Source organism: Bison bison, unplaced genomic scaffold (assembly GCF_000754665.1).
Source record: "Bison bison bison isolate TAMUID 2011002044 unplaced genomic scaffold, Bison_UMD1.0 scf7180017864482, whole genome shotgun sequence".
NCBI classification, from domain to species: Eukaryota; Metazoa; Chordata; class Mammalia; order Artiodactyla; family Bovidae; genus Bison; species Bison bison.
The window spans coordinates 547,302-561,610 of record NW_011495042.1 but is presented as its reverse complement, the minus strand read 5'-3'; the positions used below and the strand labels follow the sequence as shown (position 1 = coordinate 561,610).

The window sequence follows — 14,309 nt, the reverse complement described above, 5'->3', positions numbered from 1 at the left end:
TCCTGTGGTCATGTATGGATGTGAGAGTTGGACTGTGAAGAAAGCTGAGTGCCAAAGAATTGATGCTTTTGAAGTGTGATGTTGGAGAAGACTCTTGAGAGTCCCTTGGACTGCAAGGAGATCCAACCAGTCCATTCTGAAGGAGATCAGCCCTGGGATTTCTTTGGAAGGAATGATGCTAAAGCTGAAACTCCAGTACTTTGGCCACCTCACGCGAAGAGTTGACTCATTGGAAAAGACTCTGATGCTGGGAGGGATTGGGGTCAGAAGGAGAAGGGGACGACAGAGGGTGAGATGGCTAGATGGCATCACTGACTCGTTGGATGTGAGTCTGGGTGAACTCCGGGAGTTGGCGGTGGACAGGGAGGCCTGGCGTGCTGTGATTCATGGGGTCGCAAAGAGTCGGATACGACTGAGTGACTGAACTGAACTGAATGAGAAGTCACACACACTGTAGCCCTCATCCCAAGTTTTGCCTATAAAACCCTGAAAACCATGGTGGACATTCAGGTCTTTCAAGAACAAGTCACCCATTCCCCTCAACTGACCACTGGAATCTATCTTTCTCTGCTCCAAAGGCCTACATTTCTGTTTGTCGGGCCTCACTGTGCACCCACCATGTGAATTTGGGTTGGAAAACATGGCTGAGCTGAGCAATTTGCACAGTCCTTGCATCTGACCTTCTGAGAAACCCTGAGCTAGGTCTTGTTACCAGGTCTCACAAGAAGAGGCTCTACCCGAGACAAGGGTACAGGTCCCAGTGGACCCATTGCCCGTCCATTCCTGGGATGGGTAGTGATCATCTGCGGGTCTGGGGGAAGCTTGGCCTGATCACGCCACACACAGGTCTCGAGTGTCAAGGCTCAGCCTCACCCCATCATGCTACCCTGGGCACACTCCCTTCAGTTTACCCACACCCACCCTGCAGCGATCTGGACATGCAGACGAACCCTGTCCTGCCCTTGAGGGTGGCATCACTGGGGTTGCGTAAAGGACAGATGTAACCACACCAAGGCTAAAATCAGTGGCAGCCCTTCAGGCAGCTCCAGCCCCCATCACCCCTCACAAGCCAGTCATGCCCCCTCCCATCAACCCTGTACCAACATCTCCAAAACCTTGCCTTCCTCCTTGCCCACACCGCCGTCATGGCAAAATTAAACAATAATGGTGTTGGGCTGCACCCCCACAGGCTTACAAGCCCTGTGCTTGCCCGCTTCAAGACAGAAGAATGAGCCTAGAGTCAGCAACAGAGACATCGACAGTGTGAAGAGGTGGTCCCCAACCTCTGGCACCGGGGACTGGTTTTATGGAAGACAATTTTTCCATGGCCTGGGGAGTGGGGGTCAGGGGTGGTTTGGGGATGATTCAAGAGCATTACATTTATTGTGCACTTTCTTTCTGTTATTATGACATCAGCTCCACCTCGGATCACCAGGCATTAGATCCCAGAGGTTGGGGATCCCTGCTTTAAGGATGGGGGAGCTTACCTAGTCTAAAGCAAGGTCCTGGAGCAACACCCCACCAGTGCCAAGCAGACATGGAAGAAAGGGAACCTGATGACCAGCTGTAGGGGAATTGATGTCAGGTGGGCTCATTAGTTACCAGGGAAACCAGTGGGAGGAGCATGTACCAGATGGGCCCTTTGATCAGACCAATCACCAGCTGGGGTGGGGCAAGTACTAGGAAGGTCAGGCACATGAGCAGTGTACAGGTGAAGCAGGCATATCTCAGGCAGGGCCAATGTACCAAGAGCAAGAGAACAGCCATCTTGAGTGGCCTGACCGTACAAATGGGGACAATGACCTCGGCCCAGAGTGACCTTTTAACATTTTGCCCTGTATTCAGACTTGGCTTTTGGCTTTAAAAGAGAATGTTTATTCTATAAAGGAAATATTCTTTTGTTATTTTTAGAGGGGCAACAACAGAGCAGTGTAGGGGAGCCTGACCTACACCCTTACCCAGCTTGCATCGCTCTACGTCTGATCCTTTATAACCCATGACCGGGCCCCTTGGAAGCCTTGGGCAAAAGGCACCTCAGTTCTCTGTCACCAGTCTTCCTTTGCTCTCCACTGCCTCATTCCTTTTGACAAATATGAAGTCTATCCAGTGTTTTTCGTTTTCCGAGTGATGTCACCCTGCGTGACCAAGTCCCAGTCTCTTCCTTTCACCGTCAAATTCCTACAAAGAATATGGCTCTGAACTTGGCTCGCAGCAGAAAATCTTGGGGGAATGTTCAGTTAAGTCAGAGTCTTCCTGAGCCCCACCCCAGGCCCACGGGACCCAAGTCTTCTCTCCAAAGAGCACTGGAAACGTCTTTTCACAAGCCCCACCACAGGGATGTACGTGACTAGACTGTCTTTTGGGTACTCCTGTCACCCTGCTTCCTCCCCATCCATTCCCCACCCAACCATTTCACCCAACCTTAGTTTACAGGGAACTGACTCTCAACAAGATCTATATGCCTTCTCCCAAAAAACAAGGGCCTCCAGAACTGACACTTGGTTAAGTGCTTCTGCACCCTGCAGCACTGCCCCAAATCCCCCACTGCACAAGAACCACTGGGGTCCCTCTGGGGACCCTAAGGCTCATGGGTCCAGGGTGAATCCACTCTTGAATCTCCCCCAAGGAGTTGAACGTAAAGTGGCCATGACCTTAGGTCTTCTCCAACAAATTATTATAAAAACATGGGGAAAAGTTGAAAGAACCATATAGTTAACAACTATGTATTCTAGATTCTACAACTATTAACATTTTCTAGTGGTAAAGAATCCACCTGCCAGTGCAATACACGCAAGAGATGTGGGTTCGATCCCTGGGTCGGGAAGATCACCTGGAGAAGGGCATGGCAACCCACTCCAATATTCTTGCCTAGAAAAGTCCATAGACAGAGGAGCCTGGTCAGCTACACTCCATGAGACTGCAAAGAATCAGACACAACTGAGCACACACAAGCAGTATCACGTTTTTCTAGAAACAACCAAAAACACCATCCCTTTATCCACCTGTCAATCTTATTTCCTATGCATTTCCAGGTAAGTTGCAGATGCCTGATTTTCATTTTTAAATACAACTCAGGTGGAACAGCTTGTCAACTGGAAAACAAACAAACAACTTAGACGTGAGAATGGTGTTTTCTTTGGGGACATGACAGCCAACTAACTACAGCCTGGAAACAGCCTCTCAGATAGCTCTGAGGAACTGTTTCCAAGAGGTAAGAGATGAGCCAGGATACACAGCAAACAAAGAAAAAACATGTAGTCAAACACCAAAAGTCTACTGCTAATCACAAAAACAGACATCTCAAGTATGGGAAGATGCTGAGTCTGCGCTCCCTGAAATCATTCCACTGATATGCATCTTAACCATGAGGGCTAGTACCTGGTTTTCTTCATCCTGAGTGCCCCTCGGGGTGTACTACTGGTGGGAGGTAGGCAGCTGCAGTGGCTGATGGCTCAATGGCAGGCAACATTTTTTACTGAAATGGTCTACAAGCTCCACTTGCCCTTCCTACCCAAAGCTCAACCTTATTTTGGATTGCTCCCCATGGTAAATTTAAAAAAAAAAAAAAAGAGCTTTAGAGTTCATCCAGAAGAACAGTTCCCAGTTCTTGAGATTCCACGCGGAGCCAAATCTCACGACAATCTTGAAAAATAAGGGTTAGGTCTATTTCACAAACGAAGACAACGTCCTTGAGAGGGGAGGACATTTGCCCAGGGTCATTCTGGTAACTGATCAAGCACATAACAGCCACAGGACTCTGGCTGGGTTCCAGCCCACTGCCCGGCCACCTCAGCCTGTCATGGACACGGAGAAGGGTATTCATGATGAAACGGTGCTCTCTTTGCAATCACTTGCACTACCGATCATGCTCACGTGGAATTAAGCATTAGTGATAGCAGCTGGCAACGTGATAAGAGCACAAAGGCCGCTTTAGGACCAGAATCCTTGGATTTGAGTTAAGGGTCTGACATGCAGCTGCTCTGCAGTCAGGAAAATGAACTTAACCTCAGGGAACCTGGACTTCAGAGTCAGGTTCCAAGACACAACCAAGAAAACTGACCTCTCTGGTTTCCAAAAAACTTACATCACTATGAACACAGGTAAAACTCTTAGATTCTTAGAGCCAGCAGTCATCTGAATAACCATGATAACGGTCATTAAAAATACTCAAAATCTCCAAGTTGTATTAATATTCAATCAATGCCTTTATTAACTATCAAGTTCCTATGTGTCAGAGACAGGGATCCAAGTTAATTCTCTGCACTGGAGAAGCTGTCTTAGTGCACGCCTTCAAACAAAACCTTACAGGCAATATTACGAGGTCATAATAGCTGCCAATAATAGTGACAACTATTGATTGTAAAGCCCAGAGACGGGCTTTACAATATTATTACTACCTCATAAAATCCTCACCATGGCCTTTAGAGGCAGGGCAGGTACATACGCCTCATTTTAAGGATACAGAAATGAAAGCACCCAGAGCCATAACAACTTGTTTGAGGTCACAGACAGGCAGCATCAAATGGCCACCTGCACAAGCCCGAAGTCGAACTTTTGCCACTGAGCTTTCAAGTGCTGTGGGTGGGAGTTGGTGGGCAGGACACCAAAGAGAAGGGACCACCAAGGGGATGTTGTATGAGCAGGGCCTTGTAAGGGAAGAGTTTGCAGCGACAGCCACTGCTTAAACCACATGCCAGGGCTATCTTACTTTCATCACTTATTTGATCCTGACAATGTTTTAAACGCCATGAAACAGGCTCTTCTTATCTCCCCATTTTGTAGATGATGAAACTGAGGGCTGGCAAGGTTAAGTCACTTGAGACTGTAGTCAATGACTTCATTGTTCCCTTCTCTGTGAGCAGATCCTACACACAGCCCTGCCCACGGTTAAGTGACGGTGATCGCTCCCAGTAGGGTGAGCAACTTCAGTGTCAGCCCTGGCCACGTCTTGCTTTGGTCAATGGAGTGTGAGTGAACGTGACCTCCACAGGTCTGGCAGAAGTTTTTTTAAGCGCCATTGCTTGTGTGGGTCAGCCTCTTGTTCTTTCCCTTGGGATGAAAGAGCAACAGTCCTGCTTTGGGACTGCTCCTTCCACTTGGGTCCCAGACTGAGAGGCCCTGGAGCAGAACTGTAGCAATGAGCTGCAGCCCCTGGACATGCCATACGAGTGAAGATTACGTTTGGTAATGGAAGTCACTAGGATTGGGGGACTGTTTGTTACTAACACAGAGCTCTCAGTGAAGAGGAGTCAGGATGCTAACCTCAGTACCCATCATTTAAAGGCCATAAATTTCACCTGTTTTAGGTATAAAGATTTTTAGTAAAGTGCAACTATCACCATAATGTAACTTTAGAACATTATCATCATCCCAAAAAGAAGCCCAGTGGAGCTGTTTCTCATTTTCACCGCCCTGATAGCCCCGCCCCCCCATCCCACAGGATTGTATGACATGTAATCTCTGTGTCTGGCACAGAGTTATGGAAGTTCATCCATGCTGCAGCATGTATCAGTAGTCCACTTCTATTTATGCCAAGCAGTACTTCATTGTATGGAGATATCAGACTTTGTCCTTTCATCTGCTGACGCACGTTTGGGTTGCTTGCACTTTCTCCGATTGTAAATAACACCGCTGTGAGCATTCACATGCGTGCTTGTGTGGATGTACGTTTCCATTTCCCTCGGGTAAGTACCTAGGAACTCAATGGCTGGGTCACACAGTCAATCTACATTTAACATTTTTAAGAAACTGCCCAACTGTTTTCCAAAGTGGCCACACTATTTTACATTCCTGCCTGCATATGTGAGGATTCCAATTTCTCCTTATCCTTGCTAACAGTTGTAATTGTCAGATTTTTTTTTTTTTTTTATATAGCTGTTTCAGTGGTAATATGGTGGTATCTCATGGTGGTTTTAATCTGTATTCCCCTAATGGCTAAAGATGCTGATCAACTTTTTAGGTGTATGTTGGTTATTCCTATGCCTGCTTTGGTGAGGTGTCTATTCAAATCTTTTCCCCATTTTTTAACTGGGATATTTGTCTTCTTATTGAATTGTAAGAGTTCTTTATATATTCTAGATACAAGTCTTTTATTGTATATCTGGTTTACAAATGCTTTTTCCAGAAAAACAAATAGAATGGGTAACTATTTCAGAAATAAATAGTACTAGCACTGATACAACAAAGAAAAGTAGCCATAAATAAAGGCCAATAACAAAGAAAAAGTTTTAAATTACCTCCAAAAAGTTACTTGACCTTGACCAACCCAAGTCCAAGTCCTCAGAATAAAAAGCACTAAGAATTTCAAAACATATAAAAAGCAGCAAATTCCTCAACATGGTTTATGAGACACATACGGCTCTATGCTCAAACAACTACAGTTTTTTACATGAGAGGAAAAAGTTCCTGAAGAATATTTTACACCTTGGTAAGATCTGGTAAATTTCATCTGGCTAAATACTGGGCTGGACCAATATTTATCCATAAGATGTTGCCAAAAAACGCAAATGAACTTTCTGGCCAACCCAGGAAGTGGGCATAATATCCTTTAAGTGAAGACTATTGTTTTTTTTTGCCTCACCAAACAGCTTGTGGGATCTTAGTTCCCTGACCAGGAATTGAACCTGGGTCCTCAGCAGGGAAACCCCAAGTCTTAATGACTGGATCACCAGGGAATTCCCAATAATGAAGAATCTTGATACTGACATACATTAACCTTTCAATAGTTAGTAAAGACAAATTTCAGAGAGGTTCATTTATGAACTTCACACATAAATAAACCACAACTACATAAAGAGAAAAGAACATTACTTCTTAGTAAATACTATTGGGTTATTTATTAATAGCTATCAACATGAAGACAAATTACAACACTGTAAGAAATTCTAAACAAGTCTAAATTTTAAGCATATTTTTTAAACTGTTGATATTTTAAAGTAGGGAAAAAAACAAAGAATAGCACCTTCATTCCAGCAAGGAAGAAACATAAATTTCTGAATTCTGAAGAATTAACATACCATCAGAAAAAAAAAAAGAACATTTCAAGGTCCTGTTCAAATAGTACTGCTTCCATAAATTCCTCCCTGATTCTCTGCCCCCTCAATTAAAAAAAAAAGTCAGGGTAAATAATTGCTCTTTCCTCAGACCACCAGCCTATAAGCCTCACATTACTTGAACTGCCTTGATGGGCCTGTTACCTTCTCCACTGCATCACATTTAGTTCCTATTTTCTATGCCCATTCAAGTACAGCAGGTGTCATTATTTTATTAAACTCTTATATAAAATAGGTGTTTGAAAAATATTTCTTGAATTGATGTGTATCTGAATATTAAAAAAGTTTCTGAAGATTATTTTCTAAAAACCAGAATGTAGAAAAACATACACAAAGGCAATAATAAAATCTGACTTCCCCCAATATTACAAAGAATAAAAAAGAAGGTTGACACCAGCTTTTAAATGGTAAATGATTGAGGGTGAGAAATAGATCCTATACACATGGGAAAATTCAGAAAATCATATCTATTCTTCAACCTGATGTTGGTGGAGGAAACCAACAGGTGACTGGTAACTGGTGCCAGCATCCAGAATGGAACGACTTGATGACAGCTGAGGGCCAGCCCATGCTTTCAACCATAAATTCTACTTCAGGGAGTAGGCTCTCAAATGTCATTATTCCTTACCCTCGTAGGCCTCCTCTCTGCTTTATTTAGAGCACTGATCATGGTCTAACTCTACATCCCTTAATTCTCAATTCTGTTGTCTGTCTCCTCCCCTGGAATGTCAGTTCCACGAGGGCAGAGACCTATTTTGTCATTGTCACACCCTCAGAAAGTGTTAGTTGCTCAGTTGTGTCCAACTCTTTGCGACCACATGGACTGCAGCCTGCCAGGCTCCTCTGTCCATGGAATTTCCCAGGCAAGAATACTGGAGTGGGTTGCCATGCCCTTCTCCAGAGGATCTTCCCGACTCCGGGATCAAACCCGGGTCTCCTACATTACAGGCAGATTCTTTGCCATCTGAGCCACCAGGAAAGCCCCACACCCTCAGAAGGTGCTCAGTATTTGCGGAATGGATTAATGTTCTAAGGAAACAAGTACTTGCCCAATCCCCAAACAGGCATAGTATATAAAATTCATAACAGCGTAATTTATAATTACAAAAATCAGAACCCACATGCCCAGAGAATAGCTATGCAAATTAGAAATTAATGATACCATAAAATGCTAAGTAGCTATTAAACATTAAAAGTTTACTGAAAATATTTATATACCAAGAGAAGAAATACCATATCATGTAAAAAGCGTCCTGCGGTGCCTTACCCATTCAGAACTGCAGCTCATATGAAGCGTGTATAAATATTTACGTACTAATAAAAGAATGGCATTCTTTAATAGCTACTTTAAGTGACTTACACTCATAATTTTAAAATATTCTATCAAATGCCATATTTTCAGAAGAAAAGCAGCTACTGTGTCAATGGAAAAACCTACACAATAGTCAGCACGACTTGAGGAGCAGGGCGATAAATTGTTCCCTTTTACAAAGCTAAAAAATGTTCAGTTCAGTTGCTCAGTCGTGTCCGACTCTTTGCGACCCCATGAATTGCAGCACGCCAGGCCTCCCTGTCCATCACCAACTCCCAGAGTTCACTCAAACTCATGTCCACACTGAGTTAAAAGTAAACACTGGTTATGAAAATGTCCTTAGTCCCTGCAAAGCAGTGTTATCTTTTTCATTTTACTTATTTCTTAAGGTCGAATTCTTCATAGCATAACATACATACAATAGAATGTACCCATTTTAAGAAAACAGGCTGAGGTGACCTTGACTGAGGGGCTGAGTGTGGCAAGTGGATCACAGGATGCTGGGCGAGAGCTCCCCGCCTTCAGTCTTCACACGAGAGCGAGGCACTGGCTCCTCCTCAAGGTCCTAGCCTGCCTGGAAGCAAGAACATTCGTTCCCGGCCTCACCAAGGCCATGCAAACCTGTGCCCCATGGGGGCCCTGTGTGGCCAAGCCCAGGGCCTTGATGGCTTGGCCTCAACGGCATGCTGGGCCAGGAACCCAGCAACCACAGAAATAAGAGGAGCTAACCTTTGAACAGGGTGGAGCCTGCCTCTGGTTTCCACGCGGGTCAGTTGGCAATCTGTAGCCTAATCTCCTAATCTTTAGCCTGCTCTATGATGCTGAGCGTGCTTCCAAACCCCTCGAAGCCTGCTTCCTCAATGGACTGAAGAAGAAGAAAATCCCCTTGCAATATGAAGGTCAAAGTAAACGTGACCATCCACGGGAAGCCACGAGGTGGGAGCTCACTGTGTATCGGCCACACTTATCCTAGATGTCACCGGGACACCTGCCATCCAGGATTGCCTCTTGGCTGGCACGTTCACACCCACTCTGGCTTTGAGTCACCACAACCAAAAATGGGGAGTTGGAGCTAAAGCGTTTTGAATGAGGAAGGCTCCAAAGGACCCCGTTTCTGCTCAGTTGCTTGATCTTTCACCACCAAAAAATAGTCCCAGGTAGCTTCAGCAGCCCCTAAATCAGGTCACAGAACAGCAGGAGACATTCCTTTGGCGAAAAAGGATACACTCTTGTCCTGTATCTTGTACTGGTACGTGAGGCTTCGATCCCGGGGGGTGGTGGGCTGCAGTGGTCTTCTCCAAAGGATCCTCAGCTAAGTGACGAAGAGAAGAATGAAAGAGGAGAAGACCCCCAAGTACCTGCTCCAGTGTGAACCCTGTCTGCCTCCTCGCTGACCTTCAGCTGAGGTCAGGTGTGATGCGGTAAATGGGACCAACCTCTGAAACAAAGCTCACTACCCGTCACCTAAAACAGAGGTTTCCCCTCCATTACTATAGTAATATTTGCTCATCCTGGAAAACACGGAAGACAAAGAAAAGTAGAAAACACTCATCCAGAGAAAAACCATGAAAGTACTTTCGTGTATTTCCTTTCGGTCTTTTCTGTGAGCCTGGTTTTGTACTTTTGGGCTAGATGAACTTGGAAGGCCAATGCAATAGAATGCACACACTCAATTCTGAGGCTCCGAAGACTAGACATTTGTCCTGAGTGACTACATCGCTCTGCGGGGCTGAGCAGCTTCAGAGCCACACGCTGCCAGTGGAAGGGTCTCCTCGGGGTGTGCCTGGCATACCACCAGCACAGCCTCTCTGAGCCTGCTCGAATGCTCTGATTTCCATACCTGACTCTGAATGACTCTGGGCCAAAACTCCCACCCACCCTTAATGGGTCAAAAGTGGTCAACGCGAAGTTAACCTGGAAGAGGTGGCAAAGGCTTTGGGGTGATCCCGAAAGAGAAGTTTCAGAAGGCAGAGAACCATGGCAGCCCCTGGGCATGGGGAGAACCTGACCTCCCTTCCAGGCCACAGGCAGGACTCCATGCTTCCCCCTAAGTACTCCAAACATCCCGGTGGTGGGGTTAGGGGGTGGCAGTAACGCCAGCCAGGAGAATAGCCTCCCAAGTCTCCATTTGAAAAGGAATGGTGTTGGCCTGAATACACAGAGCCTGCTATGACCCTGTGGTAGAAGTCTGCTGTTTACTGCCTTCCCCAGGGGATAGCTGGACAGTCATCTCCTCTCCAAGAACTCCCCTCTGGCCGCAAATGACCACCGTGCAAAACCTGCCCTGGTGCACAGGGCCAAGAACCCCTGGAGCGGACTCGGATCTGCATTCACACAACTTCTGAGACCTCCCTCCCACCCAAGGGCATATCCTAGTGGACTACCCCCAGGCCCGACACTGTCCCGGGGCAGTGGGGCGCACAGAGGAGGCGAGCAGCTCCCGGTGAGCCAGGGCCCCGCGCACCTGCCCGTGCACATCTTTGCAGAAGCCGGTGGCCAGGCCCTCAGCCCGCAGGATCAGGTGGCTCTGGTGACTAAGGCCATTCAGCAGGACGTCGCTCTCCTCGTCCTCGGCATCTCCACTGTCATGTACGAGGGCCACGACGTTTCCCTGCAACAGATACAGGCTGTCAGGAGGGACGCCAGGCTCAAGACACGCGGGTCTCTGGGAGCCTCCGCTGCCCTGCACGCCCTCTCACGGGACTGGGCTCAGGGCTTGGGCCTGCAATCGTCTGCTGGAACAGCTTCACCAGCACACCCAGCCTGGACGTCCAGCTCAGTTTGTCTGTAAGCAAGGAAGAGCATCCAGTCGTGAAAAAGAATAAAACAGATCAGTGTGTTCTGTTTCGGGGGCAGTGGACAGCAAAACACACACTGTGTGTTAGTAAATGAAAAGTAGTACCAAACTGTGTGGATGGTGGGTTACTCGGAATGTGAAAAGAAAAGCAGGGAGATGAGCATACATACAAATGCATTTATGACTGCTCAGACGCTCCGGAAGGATATATGAGGGAGGGAAGGAGAGACCTACTTTTTGCTACAGTAGACTTTATATCCTGTTTATATCTTCTTTTTTTCTTTATTAAACTATTTTAATATTAAAACTTTAATTAAAATATTAAAAACTTTATAATATAAAAATATTGAAATTTTAGTATTAAACTACTTTCTCTATTAAACTATTTCCAAGTTTTACTTTCTTAATTAATATAAGTATTTTTACAAAAAGAAGTTGATAGTGGCCCACACGGGGCTTCCCTGGTAGCTCAGCTGGTAAAGAATCCGCCTCCAATGCAGGAGACCCCGGTTCAATTCCTGGGTCGGGAAGATCCCCTGGAGAAGGGATAGGCTACCACTCCAGTGGTTCAGGTGGTAAAGAACCCGCCTGCGATGCGGGAGACCTGGCTTTGATCCCTGGATTGGGAAGACTCCCCTGGACAAGGGAACAGCCACCCACTCCAGTATTCTTGCCTGGAGAATGCCATGAACAGAAGAGCCTGGCGGGCTACACTCCACGGGGTCACAAAGAGTCGGACACGACTGAGCGACTGCACACAGCACAGTGGGCCACACAGCAGGCTGAGCTGCACAAACTGACTGCCTGCTTCACTCCTCCCCCAGCCCCGCTGAACTGTGTCCTGAGGCCCCTTACACATCCCCACCCCCATTCTTTCCCCATCACCCTGGCGCCCGGCCCTGCGACTGTAGGCAGGATGGCCTAAGGTCCCCTAAATCCAGCTTCCAGGCAGGACCCTGCACGCAGGAGGTGAGTGGCATGCACCACTGGATCCACACACCCTGACTAATCCACTTCCCCCGTCCCCACTGCCCTGTGCCCAGCCTGGCCCTGTGGGACACACGCTCAGCTGATGTCTGTAAGCTCCCCCTCACTTAATTCTTGCGGTCTGGTTCCTGGGAGGTGGGTACCACAGGTGTTACTGTTTTGCTAAAATCCCTATGAGGCAAAATCTCTATTTTTGCCTCATAACTTAACAATGAAGGTTACGCCCTACCCCTGCATTGCACCTCGCAATTTTCATATTGTTTTTGTTTTGGGACACACTGTGTGGCACGTAGGATCACAGTTCTTTGACCAGGGATCGAACCCACGCCCCCTGCAGTGGAATCACAGAATCTTAACCATTGCACTGCCAGGCAAGTCCCTTCACCTCACAATCCTTAAAGCAGTTTTACATCTATTATCTTAACTGACCTTCAAAACACACTCAGAGCGATACTGTCGTGTGGCAGAGTGGGGACAGACGCAGGACCACACGTGGCCAACCCCACTACAGACAGGGCCAGGCACCCTTCAGTTTTCAGGATCTTACTTTTTAGCAATGGCAGGTAGCACAGTGCAGGCTGCATGGGGTGAAGATTTCTGGGGCTGCCGGAGTAAAGAAAAAGCCCCGAGCCATCAGACAGAAGAGATAACTGCCAGCAAGTGGCCCTCTGGGCCCGTGGGGTTCACGGCAGGACCTCGGGGTGCAGCGCCCGATTACCTTCCATTCCCGGCACACGGTGGCCCTGCAGTAATGGACGAAGTCCAGCACCGCCACCGGCCCCACGCCCAGGCTCAGCAGCACGCTAAGGTCGTCCACCAGCAGCACCGGGCACCTCCAGGCGGCCTCCCCACAGTCCACAGGCTCCAGGGCGTCCCGCACAAATGCATACAGCGGCTGCAGGTTCCCAGCATTGGCCTCCCTGGGACACAGGGCAGAAGTCACCAGACAGCTCACGTGCTCTCCAGATGTTCAAGAGACAACTCAGCAGCACGGGGGGTGAGGGGTGGAGGGGATGGGGGAGGGAAAGAAGTGGGTCCAGTGCTTGGCACCAAGAGGCTCATGAGCTGCCTGGAAAGAAAAGGCACGCTCCCGTGGGCATGTTTATTTCAGTTCAACTATTCCCTGAGGCCTGCTGGGTACAGAGCACTGTGCTAGCAACTCAGGGACACAGAAATAAACCCCCCAGAGGCCCACACAGCCTCTCAGTCCAAGGGCTTAAGGCCTCTGCTTTAAAGGGAGAGGCCTTCCTGGGAGGTCATAACTGAGGATGAAAGCTCAGCAGCAGTTCACGCGTCCAGGTGTGAGCAGCAGCCTGAGCGCTCATGTTCGGACCAGGTCTGACCTACTACTGGCCCCGCTACCTCCGCCTCCCCAGTGACTGCAGCAGTGGTCTCCCAGCAATGGGGGTGGTGGGGAGGTGGGCTCAGAAATCAGAGCCCGGGGCATAGGTACCGGCCTCACGGCCCCACACTCCAGGGCCAAACCCCGCTAACAGCAGGTAGAATGATGCTGTCTATATAATCTGGGCTCAGATGGAGACCAGGCCCACCCATTCAAAGACACCAGCTTCAGAGACGGGACAGGCTGTGTGCAAGGCCACACACACAGGCCACACACTTGGCCTTTTTTTTTTTTAACATTATTTATTGATTTGGCTGTGCTGGTTCTTAGTTGCAGCATGCAGGATCTCCCATCTTCGTGGGCTCCTTAGCTTTCTACAGCTTCCGGGACAGGCACACAGCCTCTGACAGAGGCGAGGACCTTGAGTGATGCCGAGACACCCGGGCAGTGCCTGCCTTCTGCAGCCGGCTCTGCCCTCCTACGTCGGGGAGAGAGAAAGGGGTTACACGGAGACCCGGGGCGGGGCCCACCTGCGGGCTGACTGACCTGAGGAACTGCAGGGGGTGCGGCTCCTCCCGGGGCCGGAAGAAGATGTCCACCGTGGACTTGAGACCCTCGAGGACCACCAGCTGCCCGCGTTCCCGCGCTGTGGTCAGGCTGACACCCTGCACCCGACCATGGAGAGGAGAGTGAGTTCCTGGGCTGGCGGGGGCCTCATCGGAGAGGACTTGGCACCAAGGGGCTCACGACTCCAGGACGCCAGCTCCTGAGAGGGCGCCGGGCCCGTTTGGAGCCCTGCGGACGTGCGTCTGGCTGCCT

The 14,309-nt window shown here is 48.3% G+C and overlaps 1 protein-coding gene across 1 annotated transcript in view; it reads right to left on the bottom strand.

The window, feature by feature from the left end:
• Positions 1-2,926: 2,926 nt before the first annotated feature.
• ELP6 (elongator acetyltransferase complex subunit 6) overlaps positions 2,927-14,309 on the bottom strand; it is a 19,520-nt gene continuing 8,137 nt past the window's right edge. Inside the window, exons 4-7 of the mRNA XM_010862354.1 lie at positions 14,037-14,155; positions 12,867-13,068; positions 10,829-10,975; positions 2,927-9,676 (exon numbers count right to left, since the gene is read on the bottom strand). Of these exons, the coding sequence (XP_010860656.1) occupies positions 9,548-9,676; positions 10,829-10,975; positions 12,867-13,068; positions 14,037-14,155 (597 nt within the window). The 3' untranslated portion in view covers positions 2,927-9,547. The remainder of the gene's footprint in view (positions 9,677-10,828; positions 10,976-12,866; positions 13,069-14,036; positions 14,156-14,309) is intronic.